The following is a 25,488-nucleotide window of genomic DNA, read 5'->3' as shown; positions in this document are numbered from 1 at the left end:
GTTTCTGTGTTTTGATTTCATATGTTTATACATACGAGGCATTTATCAGCATCTTTCTGTTAATATGTCTAAAATCTTCTGTTTACTAAGTGCCTGTTAAGGATGACCATTAAAAAAAAAAACTATCTTAGTTCTGAATTCTTGTTAGAAGTTGGTCTTTTGTAGTTTTTTTCAACATTCTCAAGTGCCTGTTATGTACCAGGCAGAGCTCTTGGAAAGAAGCCCATGTAAAGAGGCCAGGCCACATGTCAATACCCAGTTCTTGTTTATCCTGGACAGTGAATTCTAAGTAGCATGGGCAAAAGTCACCATAATACCATTAGAAAAAAAATGAAGTGCCTAAGATTCTATTTTGGGTATTCTCAAAATATATGGTGTTTCATTTTGTCCCCTCAGATGTATGAATTGTCCTTGAATCTATAAAAATGAGTCCTGAAGGGTTTTTGGCTCTCTGTTGAAGGACAATGAGATAAAACCTATTCTTTGTATCAAAAGAAGCTTTTGAAATTCAAACACTTGTTATTAAATCAATATGACCTTACTGAATACCTATTATGTCTAGTATTAGGTTAGATACTATGAGGATTCAATACATTGATATTCAGTACATACGACTTCAAGACATTTGCAGTCTGGATGGGGACAGAAGACACCTATAAAGCAATCAGTGGAAGAACTTTCATATATCAGCAATATGTAATTGTATCAAGTACATATAATCAAGTAATATAATAATACATATCAAGTAATATAATCAAGTACAGTACAGACTAGAAAATAGGAAAACAAATGAAATGTTAATTGTGAAGAGCAAAAAAGATCATATTTAAGATAATACTTAAATTATTGGGGCTTTTGATACTTCGGATGAAAACAGCATTCCTTCCTTCCTTGTCTCACCTCCTTCTCCTTGCTCCCCTCCCAATCTGGAAGACTTGAAATTAATTTTCTTTTTAATTTAAAAAAATATTTATTTATTATTGAGAGACAGAGACAGAACATGAGTAGGGGAGGGGCAGAGAGAGGGGGAGACACAGAATCCAAAGCAGGCTCCAGGCTGTGAGCTGTCAGCACAGAGTCCGATGCAGGGCTTGAACCCACAAACCGCAAGATCATGACCTGAGCTGAAGTTGGGTGCTTAACCGACTGAGCCACCCAGGCGCCCTGAAATTAATTTCATTCACTAATAATTGACTTCTGTGTGCTACACATTGTGCCCAAAGCCATGGATCCCCTGGTATTAACACATTGTAATATAAAAGGAAGAGAAAAATAAGTGGTAAATGCTGTGTTGGGTGAAATGAAGAAGGATCTTCATGCTAGAGCTAGGAGACTGTATCAGTCAGCTTGGGCTGCCGTAACAAAATGCCATAGACTGTGTGACTTAAATTAATTTTCTCAGTTCTAGAGGCTAGAAGTCCAAGATCAAGGTGTCCTTAGATTGGTTTCTGGTGGGAGCTCTCTTTCTGAATGGTAGGCAGTAAGGAGTGGGGCGGGGGAAGCCCTGTTGTGTCTTGCTTGTCTTAGAAGGACTTGAGTTTTATCACATTAGAGTCTCTTCTTTATGACTTCATTTAACCTTCATTACCTTCTTACAGTCCATAACTCCAAATAAGTCACATTGGAGGTTAGGGCTCCAGGATATGAATGGGGGTGATGGTGGTGGTGAGGACAACACACAATTCAGCCTATCATAGAGGCCTAATCTAGAATGGGACAGGAGATTTCTCTAGAAAAAATGGTGATTAAACAGATGAATAAGTATCCATGTAAAGCAGATCTTAGGGTTGAAAGAGCATACCTCTAAGCTGTTGGTGAAAGTTGTTATTAAGCTCTGAGACGAGATAGGCTGTGTCCTAGAGACAGGACTTGCTTGGCCTTGGATAAGTTTTGATTTGGCTCATTTATAGTGAGCCTCCACAGAAAAGGGGAGTATATATACAACTTTTCAATGACAGTCATCATTTCACATTCAAAAATAGTCTCACGTTTTCTAGGCTAGTTGAGCTAAACACATGCTGATAAAGGTAGGTATGCTGTGGACAAAGTATGAATAAACTGGAATTCATCCCTTCATATCTGCTTGCAGCTCTTGGCCTATTTCCGTATTTTTGGGTACTGCTTATTTATACTCAAAACTTTTTTTTTTTTTTTTGGTGAGAGAATTGTACTATCTGAAATAGCTATTCTGTCCACAGTTTCTCCATCTGATAGAAGTAAGTGCAAAGGGAAGCAAAGATTTGACATTAAGCTTGAGAATAGTATAAAATAATGTAAGAGGGATTAGGTTCTGGGAGTTAAAACCATTTGGGGAAATTAAAAGGGTTGATTCCAGGTCTTGGATAGGAAATGTACAAAGTAAGCTTGGGTTAATCAAAGCAAGGAAAAGCAATCAAACCAACCTTCCACTGGTCAAGGTTGGGACAATTTGAGAATCAGTTAAGAATTGTGATGGTAACAGAGTATGTAATAATGAATTAAGAAACCTCAAATCAATAATGATTTTAAAATTCCCTTGATTCAGGGCGCCTGGGTGGCTCAGTTGGTTGGGCTCAGGTCATGATCTCATGGTTGGAGCCCTGTATTGGTTTCCATGCTGACAGCTCAGAGCCTGGAGTCTGCTTGGGATTCTGTGTCTCCTCTCTCTGCCCCTCCCTTGCTCGTGCTCTCTCTCAAAAATAAAAATTTTTTAAAAATTTTAAAAATCCCTTGATTTCATAGTAAACAAAAAGAAAGTATGGTAAGAATGCCGGCTAACAAATACAGAAGCCATGACAATACTAGAGAATCATCATTTATAACTCCTAACATAATGACAGAGTCACTGAAGTATTGTATCAGTTTGTTGGGGAAGAAGACTCATATGGCTTCAAAGTATCATCCCACAGAGGAAAATGTCCTACAGCGGAGTGATAAAGCTTTCTACCTTTACCAAGTGGTCAAATTTAGCATTACTAATAGAAGGAGAATTTAAGATGGGTGTCCTCTATGAGATGTAATAAAGAGGCATACACATCTCCTTGCAAAAATTATTTAAAAAATCTAATCATAGGGGAAAAACCTGATAAATCCAGAAGGAGGAACATTCTATGATGTTCTGAGGCTGGAGAGGCTGGCTGAGGCTCCTGACAAAATTCAATGACTTAATTTAAAAAGGAGGGTGTGGGGTGTGCCTGTGTGGCTCAGTCAGTTAAGCATCTGACTTTGGCTCAGGTCATGACCTCGTGGTTTGTGATTTCAAGCCCCACCTCAGGCTCTGTGCTGACAGCTTAGAGCCTGGAGCCTGCTTCAGATTCTCCCCCTCTCCCCTCCTCTCACTCTCAAAAATAAATATATGTTAAAAAATTTTTAAAAAGGAGGGTGGGGAGACATTCCAGGTTAAAAGAGACAAGAGCCGATTACAGTTCATGGGTTGAAAAAACTAATCAAATGGCTGTGAAAGGAATTTTGGAGACAATTGGGGAAATTTGAATATAAACTGAACATTAGATGGTTTTACGAAATTATTATTTTTAAAAAAAAATTTTTTTTCAACGTTTATTTATTTTTGGGACAGAGAGAGACAGAGCATGAACGGGGGAGGGGCAGAGAGAGAGGGAGACACAGAATTGGAAACAGGCTCCAGGCTCTGAGCCATCAGCCCAGAGCCTGACGCGGGGCTCGAACTCACGGACCGCGAGATCGTGACCTGGCTGAAGTCGGAGGCTCAACCGACTGCGCCACCCAGGCGCCCCACGAAATTATTATTTATCTGAGGTTTAATCATGTATGGTGGTTATGCAGGACAATATCCTTATTCTTAGGAGATGCATACAGACCTATTTGGGGGTTGAAACAGCTGCACCTGACCCTTAAATAATTCTGCAAAATAAGTATGTGAGGTTGTGTGTGTCTGGAGAGAGCGAGAGAAAGCAAACGTGGGCAAATGTTAACCAGCTGGAGGACGGCTTTGCAAATTCTCCTTGTACTACTCTTTAAACTTTCTGTAGTTATAAGCCATTAAAAAAAAAAGTTCAGTTTTTTATTGAACATGTTGAAAGAGGTTTAGTGAAAAAGACCCAAAGCTCATGCATGCCATCATCAGACTCCTCTGATTCTTTTATTTGCTCCCACTTTCTTCTTCTTAGAGGGATAGAGTGGTGGACGGGGCAGCACTTTTGCTGGTGCAGCGCCAGCCGCTGGGGCAGGTACACCAGCCCCTACGTTGAGATGAGGTTCCTGATGGTGACACTGGCCAGAAAGGTTCAACATTTAATGAGGGCATCGATCCTATCCTCCGTGACTGCCATCTCATCGTCGTGCAGGATGAGGGCTGAGTAGACGCAGGCGAGTTCCGAGACAGAGGCCAAGCTTCGGGCAAGTGTCCAGTGGGAGCTGCCAGGGGCCTGTACTAGTGGCCAGATTAAGTGAAGGCCTCATCCCAACATGGCCTGGCTTCGTCGGAAGGACGGAGCATCTTAGAGGCAACTGAGGAAAGGGCGACATAAAGTTTTTTTTTTTTTTTTTTTTTACAATTGTGGGGTCAGGCTGGAATGCAGTTCAGAGAAGCCCCGTCGCAAACGCATCCGGGAGCAATTACCAAGTTGCAACACCGGGAAGAGACCGGGGAACACTTCTCTAAATGACAGCTCTGCTCCTTCCGGGGCCTTTTCCTATAGGCGGTTCCAGTCACGTGGCGGCATGGCCCCGCCCACACCTCCCAGAGGCCCGCGCGCGAGGCCGGCTGTTCTGCCGCTTCTTTCTGGTGGGCCGGGTGCGGCCATGGAGGGCGAGCCGCCTCCTGTGGAGGAGCGGCGGCGGCTGCAGCAGGAGCTTAGCGAGTTCGTGGAGAGCTGCTGCCGGACGCTGGAGGAGGTGACGGCGTCCCTGGGCTGGAGCCTGGATCGGCTGGACCCCGGGGAGGAGGGGGCGGCAGAGGTGAGGGCGGCTTGCGCGCAGGGTCCTTTTGGGGGCTCTCCGCCTGCGGTCTTTTCTGGCGGGGGAGGACTCCTCGTGGGAGCCCCCGCCCGTCTGCAGCGCCGTGGTGGGCGCCCGGGACCCGGCCTGATGCGCCTTGTCGCCGGCGGGCCTCGGGTGGGGCGCGCGGGAGCCGCCGGAACTACGCGCACCCGCCACCTGTGCGGCGCTCCTAGCGCGGAGCTTGGGTTTGAGGAGGTGAAAATGCGGTGGGTGGGGAGGGGTGGCAGGTGTGGGGTTAGAAAATAGGGGAGTCGGAGTGCTGCTAGCAGACGTGTTGGCCGTTTGCTTTGTCATCTGTCACATGGATGCCGCAGTTGCACCAGATTCGGCGTCGGGAGAGAGCTTGGGAGTTCAGCTGTCTCTGCCTTAAAGTTGTACGCTTCCGCCTGGGACAGCACCGATTCTAGGATTATTAGAGGATGTCACTAAGAGATGGTGACTAGCAACTCTTTTGAACGTTAAAATTGCTTTTAAAAATGTAGGCACGTGTATGAGAGTGAACAGTCCTGATTTTTGGTTATTTTTCATGAGATGGGAGGAACGGAAGCGCTTCACTCGGATAATTCATGATCTCTAATACTCTTTCTGGGTTTACCGAGCTCTAATAATTTCTCCCAGGTTTAAATTACATGACTGACTCCCCAAAGGCAGTTAGAGTATATTTAGTTTACACACAATTCACGTTTCTTTTTTTTTTTTTCTTTTTTTTTTTTTATTTTTATTTTTCAACGTTTATTTATTTTTAGGACAGGGAGAGACAGAGCATGAACGGGGGAGGGTCAGAGAGAGAGGGAGACAGAGAATCGGAAACAGGCTCCAGGCTCTGAGCCATCAGCCCAGAGCCTGACGCGGGGCTCGAACTCACGGACTGCAAGATCGTGACCTGGCTGAAGTCGGACGCTTAACCGACTGCGCCACCCAGGCGCCCCACAATTCACGTTTCTTAAAGTCCTGGTGGAAATTTTTAAAAGATTTTTTTTTAAAGTTTATATAATTGAGAGAGAGACAGCGCGAGTGGGGGAGGGGCAGAGAGGGAGAAAGAGAATCCCAAGCAAGCTCCCTTCTGCCAGTGCAGAGCCCTAAGTGGGGTTAGAACTCACCAAACTGTGAGATCATGACCTGAGCGGAAACCAGTTGGATGCTTAACTGTCTGAGCCACCCAGGTGCCCCTAAAAAGATCTTTGTTGTTTGTTTAGAGGGGTGTTTGAAGCTGTGAATTCCATTGAGTGGATCCTACCATGCCTTTCCTTACCACTGAAAATTCTAATAACACCTAAATAGCACTTTGCTTATGCTATTTATTATATAGGTTAGTTACCTCGTTTAATGCTTCTAATTACCCTATGAGGTAGGTACTATTAGCCACATGTTATAGATGAGAAAACAAAGCGAGAGAGGTGGTAATTTGTTGCCTAGGACACACTGCTAGTAAAGGGCGATTGGGATTTTGAACCCAGGCATTCTGGCTCCCGAGAGTCTGTGTGTTTAATTGCCATGCTGCCTCTCTAAAACTTCTTTGTAAAATTCCAAAATTATGACAATTAGCTGTGAGTGTACATCTAAATTTTACCGAGCCAAGGTCTGCTATTCAAGACAGTGACTGGTTTAAAAATCCTGGTACGGGGCGCCTGGGTGGCTCAGTTGGTTGAGTGTCCGACTTCAGCTCAGGTCACGATCTCACAGTCTGTGAGTTCGAGCCCCGTGTCGGGCTCGGGGCTGATGGCCCAGAGCCTGGAGCCTGCTTCCGATTCTGTGTCTCCCTGTCTCTCTGCTCCTCCCCCGTTCATGTTCTGTCTCTCTCTGTCTCAAAAATAAATAAACGTTAAAAAAAAAATGAAAAAAAAAAAATAAAAAAAAATAAAAATCCTGGTACGTGATAGTCATCATTCCTGGAATAGGTGCAGTCCAGATAGTTAATGAAGCCTCACTTTTCTGCAGGAGTGTTTTAATGCTGAAGTACAGTGAACAGTAGTCACAGGTCCTGTTGCAGAGCTTACTGTCTGGGTGTGGTGACGGGGAGTGCAGAGAAATCAGCCTACATTATAATGTGACTCAGTCTGTGACTAGCTGTAGTACAGGTTATTGGAGGCTGTCGTAGGACTGTGGAGGTTTCCTGGATAAGGTGAATTCTCAGCTGATAAAGTATGCTAAATTAGCTGGGTGAAGCACAGGGGAAGCATCAACAGCAGGGGAAAAGGATGTGACCAGATCAGGAAACCTAAGGTGGTTAAGGATAGGTAAGTGTAGGCTATAGAGAAAGAGGGGGATGATGGTGGGAAGGGTCCAGATCTTAAAGGTCCTTGTGTCAGCCATAGTAAAGAATCTGGATTTTTTTTTTTTATGAGCTATGGAAGTATTTTAAGCCATACTATATCATCATATTTGCCATTTAATAAAATAATAATTGCTTACATTTATTGACACTTGCTATGTTCCAGGCTCTGTTTGAATTGTTTTATGTGTATAAACTCGTGTATAACTTATTTAATCTTCACAATAGATCTGTGACAGAAGTCCCGTTTTACCCATTTTTTAGATGAGGAAACTTAGGCAAAGAAAGGTTAAGTACCTGAACCAAGTTCATGTAATCAGTAAGTAGCAGACCTGGAATTCAAAGTAGCTGCATTGTGGAGAGTGGAAGGGACAACAGATCTGGAAGCAGAGCAGTTAGGCAATGGCTGTTGTAATCCAGAAGAGAGATGATGATGTCCTGAAGTGGGGAAGTGGCAGAGAGGATGGATTATGTGGTAGGATTTCAGAGTTATTTAGTGAAAAGGACTAGGTGATTGATTAGATGTGAGTGATGAGGGAGAAGAGACGGTTTTCTACTTGAGAAAGTGGGACCTTTCACTGAAACTGGGAAACCCAAGAGGAATAGGTTTGGGGGTGAGGAGACCATGAATATAATGAATTTATTTTTGTTATAGTGGATTGTTAGTGTTTTTAGTATAATGTACTCAGGAGAGAATCCAGGTCTAAAGATTTAGATTTTGGGAGTCCTTACTATATAGTAGAAATTGAAGCCATGAGATCTTCTAGTAAGTGTATATCAAATGGCACAAAGTCACTGGTTTAACTTATATAAAACGTCAGCATTTATAGGGGTACAGGTAGAACAAGGAAGGCATCTTTTTTTTTTTTTTTTAATATTTTAATGTTTATTTATTTTTGAGAGAGAGAGGGAGGGAGGGAGGGAGACATAGAATCTGAAGCAGGCTCCAGGCTCTGAGCTGTCAGCACAGAGCCCAATGCAGGGCTCAAACCCAAGAACTGTGAGATCCTGACCTGAGCCGAAGTCGGATGTTTAACCGACTGGAGCCACCCAGGTGCCCCAAGGAAGACGTCTTTAGAGGAGACCAAGTAGAAGGAACCAGAGAGGTAGGACATGAAGACTGTATGAGGATGACAGAAATGAACAGTTGGATTGTCACCTTCTAAGAGTTCACATATTTTAAAGAGTCTGACATGTGCTTTGGCTATAGTAGTAAGATGATTGTTAGTAACCTCCTGACTGGTAGTTTGTCTGTAAACAAATCTTTCAAAGGGTTGGGCTTTGAAGGAGTGGAGAGGGGGCTATAAAGGAGAGAGAGATTGAAGGAGGGAGGTTTTTGTTTTTGTTTTTAATGGGCACATACATCACACAGGGGGTTGGGAAAGAGGCCTCCAGAAGAGATGAATGGATAGTACCACTTAATCGAGTAGTAAACTTTTAATGGTATAATCATTTATTTAAATATTATGTACCCCTTTTTTTTTTGCTTCTATTTCTTTTTTATAGGATGACGTTGTGATATGCCCCTATGATTCCAATCATCACATGCCTAAATCATCTTTAGGAAAGCACATGGTATCTTGTAGATTGAGGAAACTGGGCTATACCAAAGAAGAAGAGGTACCCTATATTTATTATGTATATATGTCATGTAATTCCCACATTAATAAATTTACAGTATTCGGAAGATATAGTGTGAGGTTTTCTGTCAAAATAATAGTTATTTGTGGGGTGGAATGGTACTTGCCTAATTTCGCAAACTTTATTAAGAAATATTTAAATGATATAATCTTTTGTTCATGTCAAATCTTAAAATAGTCAATTATCTGTTACTCAAGAATACTAACTTTTTTTTTGTTTTTACCATTTAGGATAAAATGTATAATTCTGATTTTTTCTATGAGAATGTGAAGATACCTTCAATTACTTTGAGTAAGTATTAATTTAATTATAATTAAAATGTTTTTTTTTTTTAACGTTTATTTATTTTTGAGACAGAGAGAGACACAGCATGAACGGGGGAGGGGCAGAGAGAGAGGGAGACACAGAATTGGAAGCAGGCTCCAGGCTCTGAGCCATCAGCCCAGAGCCTGACGCGGGGCTCGAACTCGCGGACAGCGAGATCGTGACCTGAGCTGAAGTGAGCCACCCAGGTGCCCCAAATTTAATTATAATTTAAAAATATCTTACTATAGGCATTGATATTTCATTTTTGAATTATCAAAAGGATCGACTTTTTAGTATGCTTGTGATTAAGAAGGACATTTTGTACCTTGAGAGAATGTAGGATTAATTAATGTACTGTGAAAGTAGTTTGCTTAATCTGAAATTTAGAGATGAGGCTTTTATTAATAGGTCATGGAAAGCTTTGTACAGTAAGACAGATACTTTCTTTCTTGGTTATAACAAAAATCTGGCCACAACACAGTTTGCAGAGTGAGTATGGAAGTGTGTTCCAGGTGTTAACAGCATAGACAGAGGTTAAAATTTCAGGCTGTAGAATCAGAATGCCCTGATTCAACTCCTGGTTTTGTCACTAATAGATTTGTGACTTTCAGAAAGGTAATTTAACATTTTTGTTACCTAAATTTCTTCATAAAATGGGGGATGATGATAATAGCACCTTTGTGAGGATTAAATGATATATATGTAAAATGCTTAGAAGAGTGCTTGACGCTTAGCTAGAGTCAAGAAATGGTAGCTATTATTGGTTGCTAAAATTTGCAACAACTACTGCAGTATGCTTGATGGTAATGTTTTCTGAACCACTTGAAGTCTTGTTACTTACTGGGTTCTAGCTAGATCTGAAAGAATTCTGTGTTCAGATTATGTGGGGAGTGATGTGGGTGTTTTGTTCTTAAGATTCTGGGGGCGCCTGGGTGGCTCAGTCGGTTGGGCGGCCGACTTCGGCTCAGGTCATGATCTCACGGTCCGTGGGTTCGAGCCCCGCGTCGGGCTCTGTGCTGACAGCTCAGAGCCTGGAGCCTGTTTCAGATTCTGTGTCTCCCTCTCTCTGACCCTCCCCCGTTCATGCTCTGTCTCTCTCTCTGTCTCAAAAATAAATAAATGTTAAAAAAAAAAAAAAAAAAAAAGATTCTGGAAGATTTGTCAATGTGCCCAAAGAGCTTGGATTAGAAACCAATTAGTTAATTTAGTTGTGGACACTGATGATTCATTCTGTGTTTATGGGTGCTTTTTTTGACAGATAAGGACTCACAATTCCAGATAATTAAACAAGCTAGAACTGCAGTTGGAAAAGAGGGTGATTGTTATAATCAAAGTAAGTAGCATCATAATTTGAGCTAATTAATAATTCAAACTATTTTTTAAGTACATGTTACTAATTTTTAAGAAAAATCTTGTGCAAACAGTTACATGGGAAAAATTAAGTTTTACATTTAACATTAGGCCAATGTGTTTGGTGTCAGCTTCATTTGTTAGATATTTTCTGCTCAAATATAGCAGAATCTCACTGGGCTGCTGTCTTAGCTAGGGTTTCATGGCTTGGAATCACCTAATAGGTGAGATTATCTTGTAGATCATTTTTATTCTAGTTATTTGGTAACTAAATCCCACTGAGATTGTCTAACCCTGAGATTTCTTTCCTTTCTTGAGAATTAGCCCATTGTTAAATGTAAGGATATTGAAACACAATGTAAAAGGAAAGGCTTAGGCTGAAAGAGAATTTGAGAATAAAGCCCAAACACAAGGTTTTCCATACAGGTTCAGAAAGTTTGTGGACCCCTTCATGCCCAGTCCCTTCTTCCAGGGACTTACTTTAGTAGAGACTAGGTTAGAATTTTTAAGTATGAGCTTTTAGGAAATGAAAAGAAAACGAAATCCATCCAAAACATAGAAGTAAATGAGTAGATAGAGTTAATAGATTTCTGAACCTAGATATAACATGTAGCCAAAGCATTACTGTCTCCTTCTTATAAGGGTTTCTGAGTTGTCTTTGAACCTTCTAAAGATAGATTTCTCTGGGCATCTTACCTTTTTTTTCCGTCCCCTCATTTTTCTTTCTAGCTCAATTATATTCATTAGCCCGTAGTTAGGATTTGTTTCTCCCTTGCTGAAGTTCAGTCTTTACCCTTTGTTCTAAGCCAATATTTGGACTTGATTTTTTCTTAAGCTGCACTGTGGCTTCAGGAGGAGGAACTCTCTTACCGGTGGTGTATATTACATTGGTTCCATGCAACAGCCAGAAGCACATTTCTTGTATTTCCTGTTTTAAAGCTCCCATTTTTATGTACTTTTTGCCAAATTCTAGAGTTTTTTTTCTTTGAGGGAGACATTTGACTCTTACTTGAAGAGATTACTGAGCTCTGATCAATCAAGCCTTTTTTTGGCCCTTATTATTGATTCTGTCTCTTACCCCCAGTTTAGTTAACAAACCAATAAAAATGTAGAGGATTTTGCTATTGTCTTTTTGGAGGGGTTAATAGTTAAAGGCCTTTTTGACTTTAACTAGTCAGATAGATTTGCTGAATTTATTTTAGAATTGAAAGAGAACTGGAAAATCATCTAATCTGGCATCTGATTTACAGATAAGGAAACAAACCCTATCTGAGAGAAATGATAAGGTTCTGGTGTGTTTGTTCTGAAGGCTCTCAATATTTTATTTTTTTTTAAAGGGATTCTTTTTTAAAGCTGTTTTATATATTTTGTTTCTCTTTCATAACTAACTTGAGATAATCTGGACAAATATTTTCCCCTCCATATCAGGTGAAGAAATTAGAGACACACAGAAATGGGTTAACACTCCTTCGTTAGATAATAGCAAGTCTTGGTAATAGCAAAGCTGGATTGAGGGCCAAGTTCTGAATTTTGGTACACACTCTGAACTGAGTTATTCTGTTTTCTGTTAGAAAATTTCATTTAGTGAAATTTGTGGACTAAGATTCTAGCTGTTGCTCATATATTCATTATTTATTATGTCTATTATAAATAAGTACAAGGTAATCACAGACTTCAAATCTGTACCTACTCACTGCTATTAGTAATGTTCATTGTTTGTTCTAGTTTGTAAGCCTATTTTAAGGAAAGAAACTAGTTGCTTGGCCTGGTACAAATGACAGTTTTCCTGAGGTTTTGTTTCCTTTTCTGTAGTATAAAACTATCTTACAATGTTGTTTAAAGCAATGGAGATAATGAATGCTAAACTAGCACTAGCTCTAATATATGGTAATTTCTATTGTCTAAGCAATTTAATTTCTAAGCACATTAATGTATAGAAAGCCATATTAAGATAATAAAATGGGTGAGAATTTTATATATGTGGGTAATTTAATGTTCTCAAGTTTTTTAATTTATATTAACTAAGTAATAAGGTGGATTAGACATTGAATTTAGTTCTTTTCAGAAGCAAAGAATTACTTTGAATAGTTCTTTCAGTAGAAAAGTTAAGAGGAACTTTTATTTTGTTTTCACACTCTATTAAATTAAACTGTTAAGAATTTTTTCTTAAATGATCTGTAACCCTCTTTTTAAAACTTTTTTTCATCTTGTGTAGAGCTCTGCAGTTTCTCAATAGACATTATTTTTGTGACCCACTTATGTCTTAGACATTTTTAAATCTTACAGCCTAGAACAAGAATCTTTTTTAATATGTTACTGATTTATTTACTTTGAAGGAAGAATGACTAACATAAGCAAATTTACATTTTCCCATTTAATTAATATTTTGTGTGTCTTGTACTAAGTTGTAAGTTTTTGATAAGTTATATTTATGTTTCCATTTTGTCAGTCATACCAGGTCTCCACTCAGTGTACAGAATTCTCAATTCATGAACTTGTGAAAGCTTGATGCAACCATGAGATGTACTTACCTATTATCAACCATGAGATGTTAATTTTATAACCAAGATGCTAATTTTAATCATAAACAATCATTTTACATTTAGTGGCGTATCTTTTTCTTTCAGTATTATTTGCTGTATTTCAATTTCATGACTATATTTGAATCATGGCCATGATTTGAAGATCAGTGTATTATACTAAACCCTTGAGAGACCCTAGTAGATTGGTTCTAGGCCTAATCTGTTCTTACCACTTGTGTGACTTGGGCAAGTCATTTTACCTCTATGGGCCTTAATTTCTTTATCTCTGATGTTGGAAATTGACTCTGTATGTATTCTTCCTAAAATTCTGAATTTGTATCTTTGAGCCAGTACCTTCTATTAATGTTTAATATTATATATGTCATACGTTTAAGATGCTCTGTGATGGCAAAAGTGACTAAAAAGAAAGAATTAGAGTTACTAAAAAGGTAGATTAGAGTTTCAGTTTGGGTGAAGAAAAACTTCTGGAGACGGACAGAAGTTATGGTTGCAAAACAATGTAATATACTTAATGCCTCTAAGCTGTACACTTAAAAATGGTTAGATGGTAAATTTTATGTTATATATATATTGCTACAGCTTTTAAAAGGCTACTACAAAAAAAAGTAGAGGATCGTGGAATTTAATATGATTACAGCACGTCTAGGTGTATTTCTAAATCGTGTAGAAGCTTGTGTTTGAAAAGTTACATTTTATGGAAATGTAAGCTTATTTGTGTTTATCCTTTTTTTTTTTTGTCAGAAATATCTATGTTCTGAATTATTTGAATGCAGTTTGTTGTTTAACTTTTCCTGTACTTTTTCTTTTTCAGTAATTGGGGTGAGTATAAAGAGGAATTAGGAACCTGAATGTACTCCTTATTTAAAGATATGCAGTATCCTTTTTGCAAATGATATCCTTTTAAAAGTATCACTCAAATTTCTAAACTTGGTCTTAACCACTGTCACAGTATTAGAATCTTTAGAATTTTTGTTGAATTTCAAGGAATTTAAGTATCCATCATCACCATACAGAAATTTAAGATGAATGAAGACAACTCAGAATAATTTAAGGAGGAAATTATATTTCTTTGTCTAAAAATAATAGGCAAAGGTTTATGTGGATCTTGTTTGTAATATATCAGTGTTTTCTAATCTTTGTATTTTTCTCCCAGATTTTTATAAAAGCCTATATTCAAAGGAATTGGGCTTATCAAAGCTAATTCATTTTTATGGTACAAAATTAAATGTTTTCACATCTGCCTTCATAAAAAAGCTTTTCATAGTGTCTACGACAATTATAGTAAAATTGATTGACTTGAAAGGAAACCCTTCTCTACTAATTCAAAACCCTTCGACTAATACAAATGACCCTGTATTGTTATCCGCATCTATTCATGGACTCCTATTCAGTGTAGCCTTCCTCCTAATGTAGACAAATGTAAAGTCATCTCTTTTTTTGTGTTGTAGTACTTAGTTGGTAGTTTGCTCTTACTTGAATTTTTCTTTTGCCTCTTTACCTGGGAAGTTAAGGCTAGACTTTATCAAATAAAAGTATCTGGGAAGAGCTACTGATCTTACTTGTTCTGTGAACCAAAGTTATTACTTTAGGGTAGTAGCTCCTATTTATTGTTTGCATCAGTAAATAATGAAGGCTAGAAAGAATTGTGTTAAAACAATTGCTTTATTTACAGTTACCATAAATTTTTATTTCTTTGAGAAAATTTGAATCTCAAAACAAAAATTTTCTTCAATGTTTAATACATCATATCAAGGTATTGTATTTACTTTCTTTCATTAATAAGCAGATTTTAGAAAGTTCTGTGACTGTTGGGGGGGGCAGTGCTCTTAACTCTTTTAAATTAATTTGGTTGTGTCAATATGCTTCCTCTTCCGAAAATTAAAACAAATTTAGTCTCAGTTTTACCTGTCTTTCTCTGGTCTGAGGAAGTTTGGGATTTCTGCTACCTAATTAATTGTGTTTTGGTCCCTGGCTCTAAGTCATTGCAAAAGTGGGGTATATTTTGAATATGGAGCATCTAACTTGATGTCTCATATAAAAAAAGACATTTTTTACACATTTTTCATATTTCTATAATATATTTTCAGAGGGACTACAACGTGTATTACCTATTAAAAGCATTTTTTCCCAAGCTCTTATGGGAAAAAGCATATAAACAGAAAGAAAGTTACTATTTTTATCATATGGGTAGCCTTTTAAAAATTGTTACCCAGAAGGTTTCCTTATGAGCAAATTATGTCATGGTTATTATTGCTTGCCTTCATGGGATGTGTCTTAACATTCATTGTTGGAGAGAATAGCAAACATCCACAGTACATGCTTTCTGTGGGTATGGCTTTGAGGATAAAGTCACTGTTTATTATTTATCACACAGACGGATATTTTTTATATTTTAGGGATTACTGTGAAAACAATTGTGTTAATGTTGCATTATTACAGCGCATGTTTAAAGATAAAGAGTAAATTTTAAGTCCACAATGCTTCATGTATTGTTTATTCTTGTGGTTTTATTTTTACTAGGGATTTATTCTTCATTACCTGTTGAAGTTCCTCTGAATCACAAACGGTTTGTTTGTGATCTAACACAAGCTGATCGTCTTGCCCTCTATGATTTTGTAATGGAGGAGACGAAGAAAAAGCGCTCGGATTCTCAAATTATTGAAAATGACAGTGATCTCTTTGTAGACTTGGCTGCCAAAGTCAATCAAGGTTTGAGATGAATATAATAGTTTTATATTTCTTAATTGTCATTTCGCTCTTTGAGTGTTAACAAAGATTTAGTTGTTAGGCCACTTTGAGTTGAAAGAGGATGATTTTGCATTATCCGATATTCACATATATGTTAAGATATTTACTCAGGGCATGAAATTTTGCTCTCTGTCCTTTGTATTAAGCATATTTTCCTTCTATAAGAATGTCACTTATAGCTGTGCTGGTCTTTTAATCTTTATACCTTAACAATCTTAGGTTCAACTAATGGAGAAAAGGAATGATATAAAACTTAGTCTATTTGTATAATATGGAGTTTTTAGGATGTTTTTGTATGCATGGAAACATGTTGAAATATTGGATGATTGCGGTCTTTCTTCCTGCTAATTAGTAAGAATCTAAAAGCTTCCAAGGATATAATAATTTTGTTTTATTCTTTTATTAGATAATAGTCGAAAAAGTCCAAAGTCTTACCTTGAAATCCTAGCAGAAGTGAGAGATTATAAAAGAAGACGCCAGTCCTATAGAGCTAAGAATGTTCACATAACCAAGAAATCATATACTGAGGTAAGCTTTACATAATCTCTTAGAGCTTTGTTGAGAACAGAATGTCCCTTTGATAGTTTTCTAAGTCTGTTCTATGGATTTCCACAGTTCATAGAGGTTTTTTGAAAGAAAATAGCTTCAAGGTGGCCACCTTGAAATACAAATACCTGATTTGTATTTGCTCCATTACTTTCAGATCCACTGTACCAGGCAAATAAGGCCTTTTCAAGGTACAAAAATCTTATGTAAAGAGGTTGTACAATCTTAAAAAATACCTACTTTTGAGAAAGCATTGTGTCATGATAAGTGCATAGATTTTGGCCTTAGACCTGGGTTTGAGTGTTGATTGTACTCTTTATCATTCGCTATTTGACTTGCACAAATTCTTTGAGCTTTTTAAGTTGCAACTTTTTTCATTTTATATATTTTATGTAGATTTTGTGGGGATGTTATAAGAATTGATTGAGGTAATGCATGTAGACACAGAAGTTGGCCAACAAACAACCGTTGTCTTTTCCTTACAGAAATTTTAGCATGCTTTTAGGTACTCTTCTAAATGTTTGGGCTTAAGAAATGTCTCGTATAAATTATTTATGTATTAATCTCTTGATGTATATCCAAAGTTATTTTCAGATGTCCTTTAGTGGATGGTCAGAGTTGATGAATTTTTTGGTACATGAATTACCTTGCCCAGACTCTACAAATAATCTCCTTATTGAATCTCTGAATTCTTCCCACATTATTTCTTACTTCTCTCTATGATTTCTAAGACCTTCCATAATCTGACCTTATTTTACCAAGCATTTTCTTTTGCTTTAGTCAAGCATGTCTCTTAAACTGTGTCTGATTACACACATTTATTCTTATCTACATGTCCAAATAACATGTTTTCTCACCTGAAATGCTCTTTGTTGTTATTTTAAATCTTGATATAAATTTTAAGGCCTGTTGTTTCCATGAGGTGCTAGTTGACTCAGTCATTTGTTGATTTATTGTTTTAATGCTCTCTGTACCACATAGCTTAGCATTTAATCTTATGCTGTTCTTTGTATAATTAAAGTATATGTTTCAGTCTTATCTCTTCCAGTAGAGGTCTGGGACCTCATCATATTACCTAAGTATTCGTACAGTCCCTCAAATACTTGGTGGTTCGTCAGTTGTTTCTTCTCTGGTCTCAGTACCTTGTAACCAAGTGTAAGTGTTGCTGCTAGTGTTCTTCACAATTTTATGGTTAACCTTTTTGTTTTGTTTTGTTTAAAGTTTATTTATATAAGTAATCTCTGTACCCAACATGGCCCTCAAACTTACGACCCAGAGACCAAGAGCCAGCCACACACTTTTGGGACTAAGCTAGATAGGCGCCCCTGTGGTTAACTTTTTATTATGGAAATATTCAAGCATATGCTAAAGTGGGTGGAATAGTCTAATGAACTCTTTTGTCCCTGTCACTCAGCTTCAACAATTATCAACATTATGGCCTTGTCATTTTCTTTATATCCTCACTTGCTACCTCCTTCCTCCACATTGGTAATTTTGGAAGCAGATCCTAAATACCTTTCATCTGTAAAAACTTCAGTGTTTACAAATCTTTCAGTGATTTATCATATTCCTGGTCATGACTTTTCCAACATTTTATCTATTTCTAGCTTCATTCATGTCCTCTATAATTTTTGTTTGGACTAAACCTGAACTTTGTCAAATTTCAGAAAAAAGTTACCTACTGTAGTTACTGTGCATAACACACTGCTGTTGGGTAGGTAAAGATAAATGGCACACAGACACCACCCTTAAGGAGCTTAGAATAGTTTATACAAGTGGAACAGAGCTTTCAAAATACAGCTTGCATTCAGTACTAAAAGTGAGATCAAAGTATATGGGAGAAAAGAGCGATTATTTTTAAAAGATAAGATTGGTATGGGCTTCATAGAGAAGATAGCATTTGAAGGAAAGGGAGAAGCAGGAAGGATAAAGAATGTCTGTTCATCAGCTCTTTCCTATGGCGAATCTATGCAAGGTTAGGTCTGTGGAAACTGTGTCCAGTAATACTTGGGCTTCACAGAGTTCATGTAGAGCTAGTCAGGGAGTCATGGAGGGCTACTCGGGAAGTGCTGGAGCTAGAATTGGAATTCAGGTGTCTGTGACTCATGTCACTCTCTGGATTGTACTTGGACACATCTAAGATTTTCTCAGGAGAATATGGTGGAGGAGGGGAAGTGGTGGATGAGGATATTCCAGGTGGAAGGGTTAGTGTTCCTAAAAATAAATAGAGGTATAGTTTTTGAGATACCCATTAGTAGTCCAAGATGGCTAGCATTTAGGGTTTCTGAACCTCCAGTAGGAGATAAGGCTGGTTTCTGCTATGTAATGTAGTAAAATCATGAAAGGCTTCAAAGGCTCTATTAAGGAATTTGGACACTGTTCCATTTTACTTTGGGAGCCATTGAAAGTTTCCTTGAAGTAGGGAGAAACTCAGTACTGAACTTTTTAGTGTTTGTCTTTGAGATTGCCCCTTGTCCCCTGTACCTTCTTAAAACATTTGCTAATTAGGCATGAGGGAAATGTAACCTTCTATTTTAGTTTCATCTGTGCTTCTCAGTTCACTAGCCCTGTGCTTGATGGCATGGATAAATAGGAACGAAAGAAACTTCCAAATGGTTCTTACAGGTAACGGGTTTATATTAATCTTACAGGAAAGTATCTGTGAAGTGACTATAATGTTTCGTATTTTGTCTCTCATCTTAATTACAAGATTTTTAAAAAGCTTTATTTGTAAATAATCTCAAACATACAAATAAGTTGCAAAACCAAAAATAGTACAAAGAACTCCTAAATATCCTTTACCCTGATCACCTGTTAACATTTTGTCCCATTTGCTTGTCATTTGCACTCTCTCTTAATTTGTATATTTTTCTCTCTCTTGATCTCTGTCTATGCGTTATTTTTTTTCTAAACTATTTAAGTTTCATAACCCATGATTTTTTTGTCACTAAATACTTAGTATGTATTTCTTAAAAATAGGGATATTTTTCTTAATCATAAAATAGCAATTAACTAGCAAGTTTAGCAACGATTATAGTACTTTCCTTTTTCTTTTTTAACATTTATTTTTGAGAGAGAGAGTGGGGGAAGGGCAAAGAGACAGGGAGACACAGAATCTGAATCAGGCTCTAGGCTCTGAGCTATCAGTACAGAGCCCGATATGGGGCTTGAACTCACGAACAGTGAGATCATGACCTGAGCCAAAGCCAGCCGCTTAACCGACTGAGCCACCCAGGTGCCCTTATAGTATTTTCATTTACCATTCATGTTGTAATTTGGCCACAGAATTTTTAATATTCTCTAAACTCATATCCCACAGTTCATTCTGTCATAACTCTTAATAAATATTTGGATGATTGTTAGCAGTGAGTTTTCTAGCTTAACTTTTTGAAAAAACTTTATCTGAGACTAGGTGCTTATCTTTCCTAAGGTGATTCGGGATGTCATAAATGTGCACATGGAAGAACTCAGTAGTCATTGGCAGGAAGAACAGGAAAGACCAGAGGATGATGCTGAAAAGTATGTCATGGTGTTTACTGGTGAAAATATTCTCTTTTTAATCTGTTACTTTATAATCATTTGACTAAATTTTAGCATTTCCAAGACCATTAATAACACACTGTAGTTAACTAATATGCTTAAGTTGTTCCATGTTGTCCTTCCTCAAGATTATTATACCAGGGTTTCTCTGTGACATTGCCCTTTGACAGTTTTGGAGAAACAAATATATTGATGAAATATTAAAACAGTAAAATATTTAAGAGCTATATTTCTTTAACTGTCTTCTCATATGGAATATAAGGTTATACCTATTTTTTTTTAATGTTTGTTTATTATTTGAGAGAGAGAGTGAGAACGAGCAGGGGAGGGGCAGAGATCAAAGGAGAATCTGAAGCAGGCTCCAGGCTCTGAGCTGTCAGCATAGAACCCAATGTGGGGCTCAAACTCACAAACCGTGAGGTCATGACCTGAGCCAAAGTTGGATGCTTAACCCACTGAGCCATCCAGGTGCCCCAGCTTATACCTATTTATATTGATTCTATCGTTGTTCTGATATAGAATATTCAACTTTAAGCTGGTGTGTCTGTGTGTGTTTGGTGGAGACCAGTGTTTAACTGTTCTGGGGCACCTGGGTGGCTCAGTTGGTTAAGCATCCAACTTTGGCTCAGATCATGATCCCAAGGGTCATGAGTTTGAGCCCCGTGTCAGGCTCTGTCAGAGCCTGGAGCCTGCTTCAGATTCTATCTCCCTCTCTTTTGTACCCCCCATACTCATGCTCTGTCTCTGTCTCTCTCAAAAATAAACATTAAAAAAAATTAAAGAATAAAACTGAACTATTCTTTCTGTTTTTCAGGAATGAAGAAAGGCGATCGGCTTCAGTAGATTCACGGCAGTCTGGTGGAAGCTATTTGGATGCTGAGTGTTCACGACATAGAAGGGATCGGAGTAGGAGTCCACATAAAAGAAAAAGAAATAAAGATAAGGATAAAAACTGGGACTCAAGAAGAAGGAAAGAGAGGTGAGTCTAACACTGCATCATCTGATGTTGAACTGTTTACTTTTGAAAAGTAAATAGATCTGTCTGTTGTAGAGTATGTTGAGAAAATGGATTATAAGAGTAAATTACAGTACAGAGAGTAAGTAATTGATGAGAATTCATATCATTTGTCTTACGTTAGTTCAAATAACCACAGCTCTGGTGGCATAGTTCTCTATATGACTGATTGGATGTGGGTTTCCCTCTTTTACTCCTAGTCAGTTTCCTAGTCATGACATATGGAAGTAATGTCTAGGTAGGAGGTTAACTGTCAACAAGGTGTTTGCCTAGATCTCTTTTTTTCTGCTCCATCCTCCCTCCTTTTTCTTATTATTTCTTTCTCCTGCTAATTCTTGAGTTAAAGGGTATATAGGGTCAGAGAGAAGATCCAAACTTTAATGTCAAGTCAATTTTGCCCTTGTTAATAACTCTCATAGAATTTGATGGCTAGAAAAATATGAACTAATACTAAAATAATAAATGTAAGTCATTTGTGGTCTATTCCTGTAGTCCAGCTGCCTCTGGGCATCTGCCTGGATCTCACTTTCATCAGGTCTCTAATTGAACATACTTTTTCTCATTCTGCCCCTCTTTTCCCAGCATTCCATATTCTGATTAATGGGATGACCATCATCTATTCACCTAAGCAGAAGTCAAGGATTTATTTTAGTGGCTTCTATTTTATTCCTACCATTTAGTTCCTAATTGCTGTCAGTTTTACCTGAAGATGCTTTACATGCACCTCCTTGTCTCTGTCCTTACTGCTGTCCATCTGGAAAATGATAGTTTTTCCTAATTGTTCTATCTGCTTGTAAGCTTGTCTCATATGGAGACATCCCTACTCTACTGCCAGAGTGAACTTTCACTCTTAAAACTTTTCAGTGTCAAAATTCACATTGTTTAGAATGGCTCTTAAACCCTCCAGGATAAGGGCTCTGCCTACCCATCCTTGTATTTTGCCAAAACCCCATGAAATGCCAAAATTATGCTATAGCCAGCCTGAATTACTTAGAGTTCCTCATCTATACTGTGCCACATTTGTGCCTTTCTCTGTCAGGTTCTGCTGCCTAATTTTTATTTTTAAAGCCTGCTTGGTGAGCCCTTCCTTGTCCTTTAAGACCCAGCTTAGTCATTTCCATGAAACCTATTCTCACTGAGGCAGAGCTGATCTCTCCCATCGTGTCAGCACTCTGCTTAGCATGTTCTTTTTATTGAACTTATGTTATTACTCTCCCTACTAGACTGAGCTCCTTGAAGGCGGGTCGATGTCTTACTTAGTAACATATGCCCAGTGTTTGTCTAATAATGGCCTCTCAAATGATATCTTTTCTCTCTTCAGGGCCAATAGTGATCAGGAATTAGTAATGCTTATTGGTTCAATAATTTTGCTCATCTCACTGTCATTCATTTCATAGGTTTCAAGCTAGCTGTGATTTTATCCTATTCTTATAAATAAGAAGTATTTGCTTAGTAATCCCTTTTTTTTTTTAATTTTTTTTTTTCACGTTTATTCATTTTTGGGATAGAGAGAGACAGAGCATGAACGGGGGAGGGGCAGAGAGAGAGGGAGACACAGAATTGGAAACAGGCTCCAGGCTCTGAGCCATTAGCCCAGAGCCTGACGCGGGGCTCGAACTCACGGACCGTGAGATCGTGACCTGGCTGAAGTCGGACGCTTAACCGACTGCGCCACCCAGGCGCCCCTAGTAATCCCTTTTGATTCACATAATGAATGGTATTTTATAATAATTATACACAAATTAACTCTTAGTTATCAGAGTTATTCTTTTACTTCCTTATGGTTTGTTCATGCTTCTTCCATTTGAGTAATTCTTAGCATTTCTGGTCAGTTTTTATTGACTTAAATACATTAGCCTCAAATATAAACATGAAATAATTTTCCTTTAGAGAGGATATATTTAGAGTTTAAATATAAACTGAGTATCAGTAGGAAATACATCCTTCTCAGTAGTGTAGGACTTATCTTTGATATCCACACTTGAGGTGGAATGAATTGTAGGGAGCTGAGATAGGAGCTAGCATAAAGATATCAGACCATTTCTGACTTCAATATTTTATTTGAAATGAATTCTCCCCTTCTCATGAGTGTATATTCAAAATCACCTTTAAAGTGGAACTCCAAAATGCAACTTAAAAAAATCTCATTTTGCTTGTCCCCATGTCAATTTTGTCCCTTGGTTTTAACGTTTAATTTTCTACATTTACTCTTAAACAACTGTTTAGGGGCATCTTGCTGGCTCAGTTGGTAAAACATGTGAGTCTAGATCTCAGGATCATGAGTTCAAGTTATGTTGAGTGTACAGCTTACTTAAAAACAGTGACTGTTTAGTTCTGAATGCATGTTATAACTTGTTCTGAAGTATACTAGTGAGTTATCGTTTTAACATTGATATTAAAATGTCCATCATTTGTAATATTTTTTTTTTCCACTCCTGTCATTTCAGGGATGGGGAAAGACACCATAGTCATAAAAGAAGAAAGCAAAAAATATAAATGAGGTATTTGTGCATGTATTAATTATGCTTATGCCATGATAACCAATATGCCAATATTTTAATTACAATTGCTTTGAGTAAAAGAATGTGTTTCTATGACTTGTTTAGTGCTCAGATTATTGATTTTCAGTAAGTACTTATGTTTCTAACCATGAGTACACTATCATGCCCTATAATTTTGTTTCACTTATATTTTAATAGATGATTGCTTCCTATTACTGATTTTGTTTCATTCTTTGTTATAGTTTATGTATCAGAAAATTCTTTAATTAAAGTCAGTACTTAAGCTATATAAATAATACACAAATACATTTGCATTAAAAAAAAATTAAACCTTTCAGTTAGGTTAATGTCCCCTTGGAACACCACCTATAATCCCTGTGGCCACCCCAGGAACTACTATTTACCACTATACTGGTAAATTGTAATAGGGAAAGACGACTTACATATCTGTCAGAAGGGAAATAGCCTGGTTAAATAAAATATGGAATAGTCGTGGGATTACTATATTGGACCTAAAAGAAATAAACTTTATCTAGATTAATGTGGATAGATCTCAGAAATATAATGCTGAGTGAAAATAACAAGCTGAAGAAAGATAGATACAAGTTATATTTATGTACAATATAATACTATACATTTTCTGTGACCATATATGTATGTAAATACATCTTTAAGGGTTTAGAAGAACCCATACCAAATTCATAATAGTGATTATTTGGGGGAGGAGTTATAGATGGGAGAGGTTAGGAGTGAAAACCAGGATTGAGAAAGTGGTCGAAGAAGATTTTAGCTTTATCCATAATACATTAATTTTCAAGAATCAGATGCTTATGTTTCACTTGTTAATTAAAATTAGATTTTAATTAAAACTAAAAATACACTGTATTTTCTTTCATGTAAATCATTTTTATTGAGGTTTACTGCTTCTATAAAATAAAATACATCCGTTTTAAGTGTAAGTTTCATTGACTTTTGACAAACTTTTACCCCTGCCAACAAAATCACCTTAATCAAGATAGAGAACATTTCCATCATCCCCAAAAGTTACCATATGCCCCTTTTACCAGGCAGTTTCTCTGCCCCCCCTCTAGGCAACCACAGACTGGTTCTTGTTGCTGTTGATTAGATGTATTTTTTTTAGAAGTCATATAAACAGAATCCTACAATACGTACCTTCTTCTACTCCACGTGTTTTTAGATCAATCCATGTTGTATGCATCAGTCGTCCCTTTCTTTTTCTTAGTATATTCTGTTGTTATGATGGATCACCCAGGTGAGACTTAAGCATTAAATGTTAATCATCTCATGTCTAATAGCAACATCGTGATTCTTGGATACCCAGGATAAGGACTCCAAGGTGGGTTCCAAATAGAAATGAAACTTTAATTATTTCAATAAGTGACTGATAATGACACAAAGGTTGACTGGATTTAGATCAGATTGGCTGTTAGGCTTCAGGTATGAGAAACAACTCTCAGATTTATAAGTTGGAAATCAACTGTTCACTTGCCAATTTGAAGTCTTACTACTGCTGTTGTACTTCGTTTCTAAATATATAAAATTCAGATTTAAAAATCTTAAGGATTTTGGCATTATAATGTTGAACCATGTAAAATTGCTGCTTTTGTGGGTCAAAACCATTTGAATTACCAGCAATTTTATATATTGTAACTTAATTTATCATTTTGTTTTTCAATATGATTTCATTGATTTTGCTGAGTGGAAGAAACCGAAGAGTAAGATAGAAAGGCATACTTGGGTTTCTGGTAGAAGAGAGAAATAAGTGGAAAGGAGAAGTGGGGTGGTGGGATTGGGGAAAAGTAGGATAGTATGGAAAAATGTAACCAGAGTGCCCGTTTTAGCAGCACATATGCTAAAATTGAAATAATACAGAGAATAATACAGAGAAGATTAGTATGGTTTCTGGGCAAGAATGACACGTAAAATGTAACCAGGGTTCTTTACAGATTTTTAAGTATAATATCAACTACTGCGAACTATCCATTAAAATATAGATGTAGATGATAAGAGGCTTTGTTTGATCCTTGCATGTTTTAATTTTCCATG

General features: G+C 37.5%; 1 protein-coding gene and 1 pseudogene across 6 annotated transcripts in view; both read left to right on the top strand.

Moving 5' to 3' along the window:
- Positions 1-4,699: 4,699 nt before the first annotated feature.
- Positions 4,700-25,488, top strand: part of SNRNP48 (small nuclear ribonucleoprotein U11/U12 subunit 48) — a 32,937-nt gene continuing 12,148 nt past the window's right edge. For 2 of the 6 annotated variants that reach the window (XM_086706332.1, XM_086706330.1), the window contains exons 1-9: positions 4,700-4,917; positions 8,738-8,851; positions 9,103-9,163; positions 10,437-10,511; positions 15,592-15,780; positions 16,226-16,347; positions 19,796-19,884; positions 20,720-20,884; positions 23,368-23,421. In XM_086706332.1, the coding sequence (XP_086562458.1) occupies positions 4,762-4,917; positions 8,738-8,851; positions 9,103-9,163; positions 10,437-10,511; positions 15,592-15,780; positions 16,226-16,347; positions 19,796-19,884; positions 20,720-20,884; positions 23,368-23,416 (1,020 nt within the window). In that variant the 5' untranslated portion in view covers positions 4,700-4,761 and the 3' untranslated portion in view covers positions 23,417-23,421. Of the gene's footprint in view, positions 4,918-8,737; positions 8,852-9,102; positions 9,164-10,436; positions 10,512-15,591; positions 15,781-16,225; positions 16,348-19,795; positions 19,885-20,719; positions 20,885-23,367; positions 24,375-24,737; positions 25,450-25,488 lie in introns of those variants that run through there. The other 4 variants (XM_086706331.1, XM_086706329.1, XM_086706328.1 and 1 more) reach the window with 4 other exon arrangements.
- On the top strand, positions 25,271-25,394 carry LOC112853817 (U6 spliceosomal RNA; annotated as a pseudogene).

This window comes from Puma concolor, chromosome B2 (genome assembly GCF_028749965.1).
Source record: "Puma concolor isolate L17-30 chromosome B2, mPumCon1.1.hap2, whole genome shotgun sequence".
NCBI classification, from domain to species: domain Eukaryota; kingdom Metazoa; phylum Chordata; class Mammalia; order Carnivora; family Felidae; genus Puma; species Puma concolor.
The sequence above is the reverse complement of the archived record's forward strand: the minus strand, read 5'-3'. Positions and strand labels throughout refer to the sequence as shown.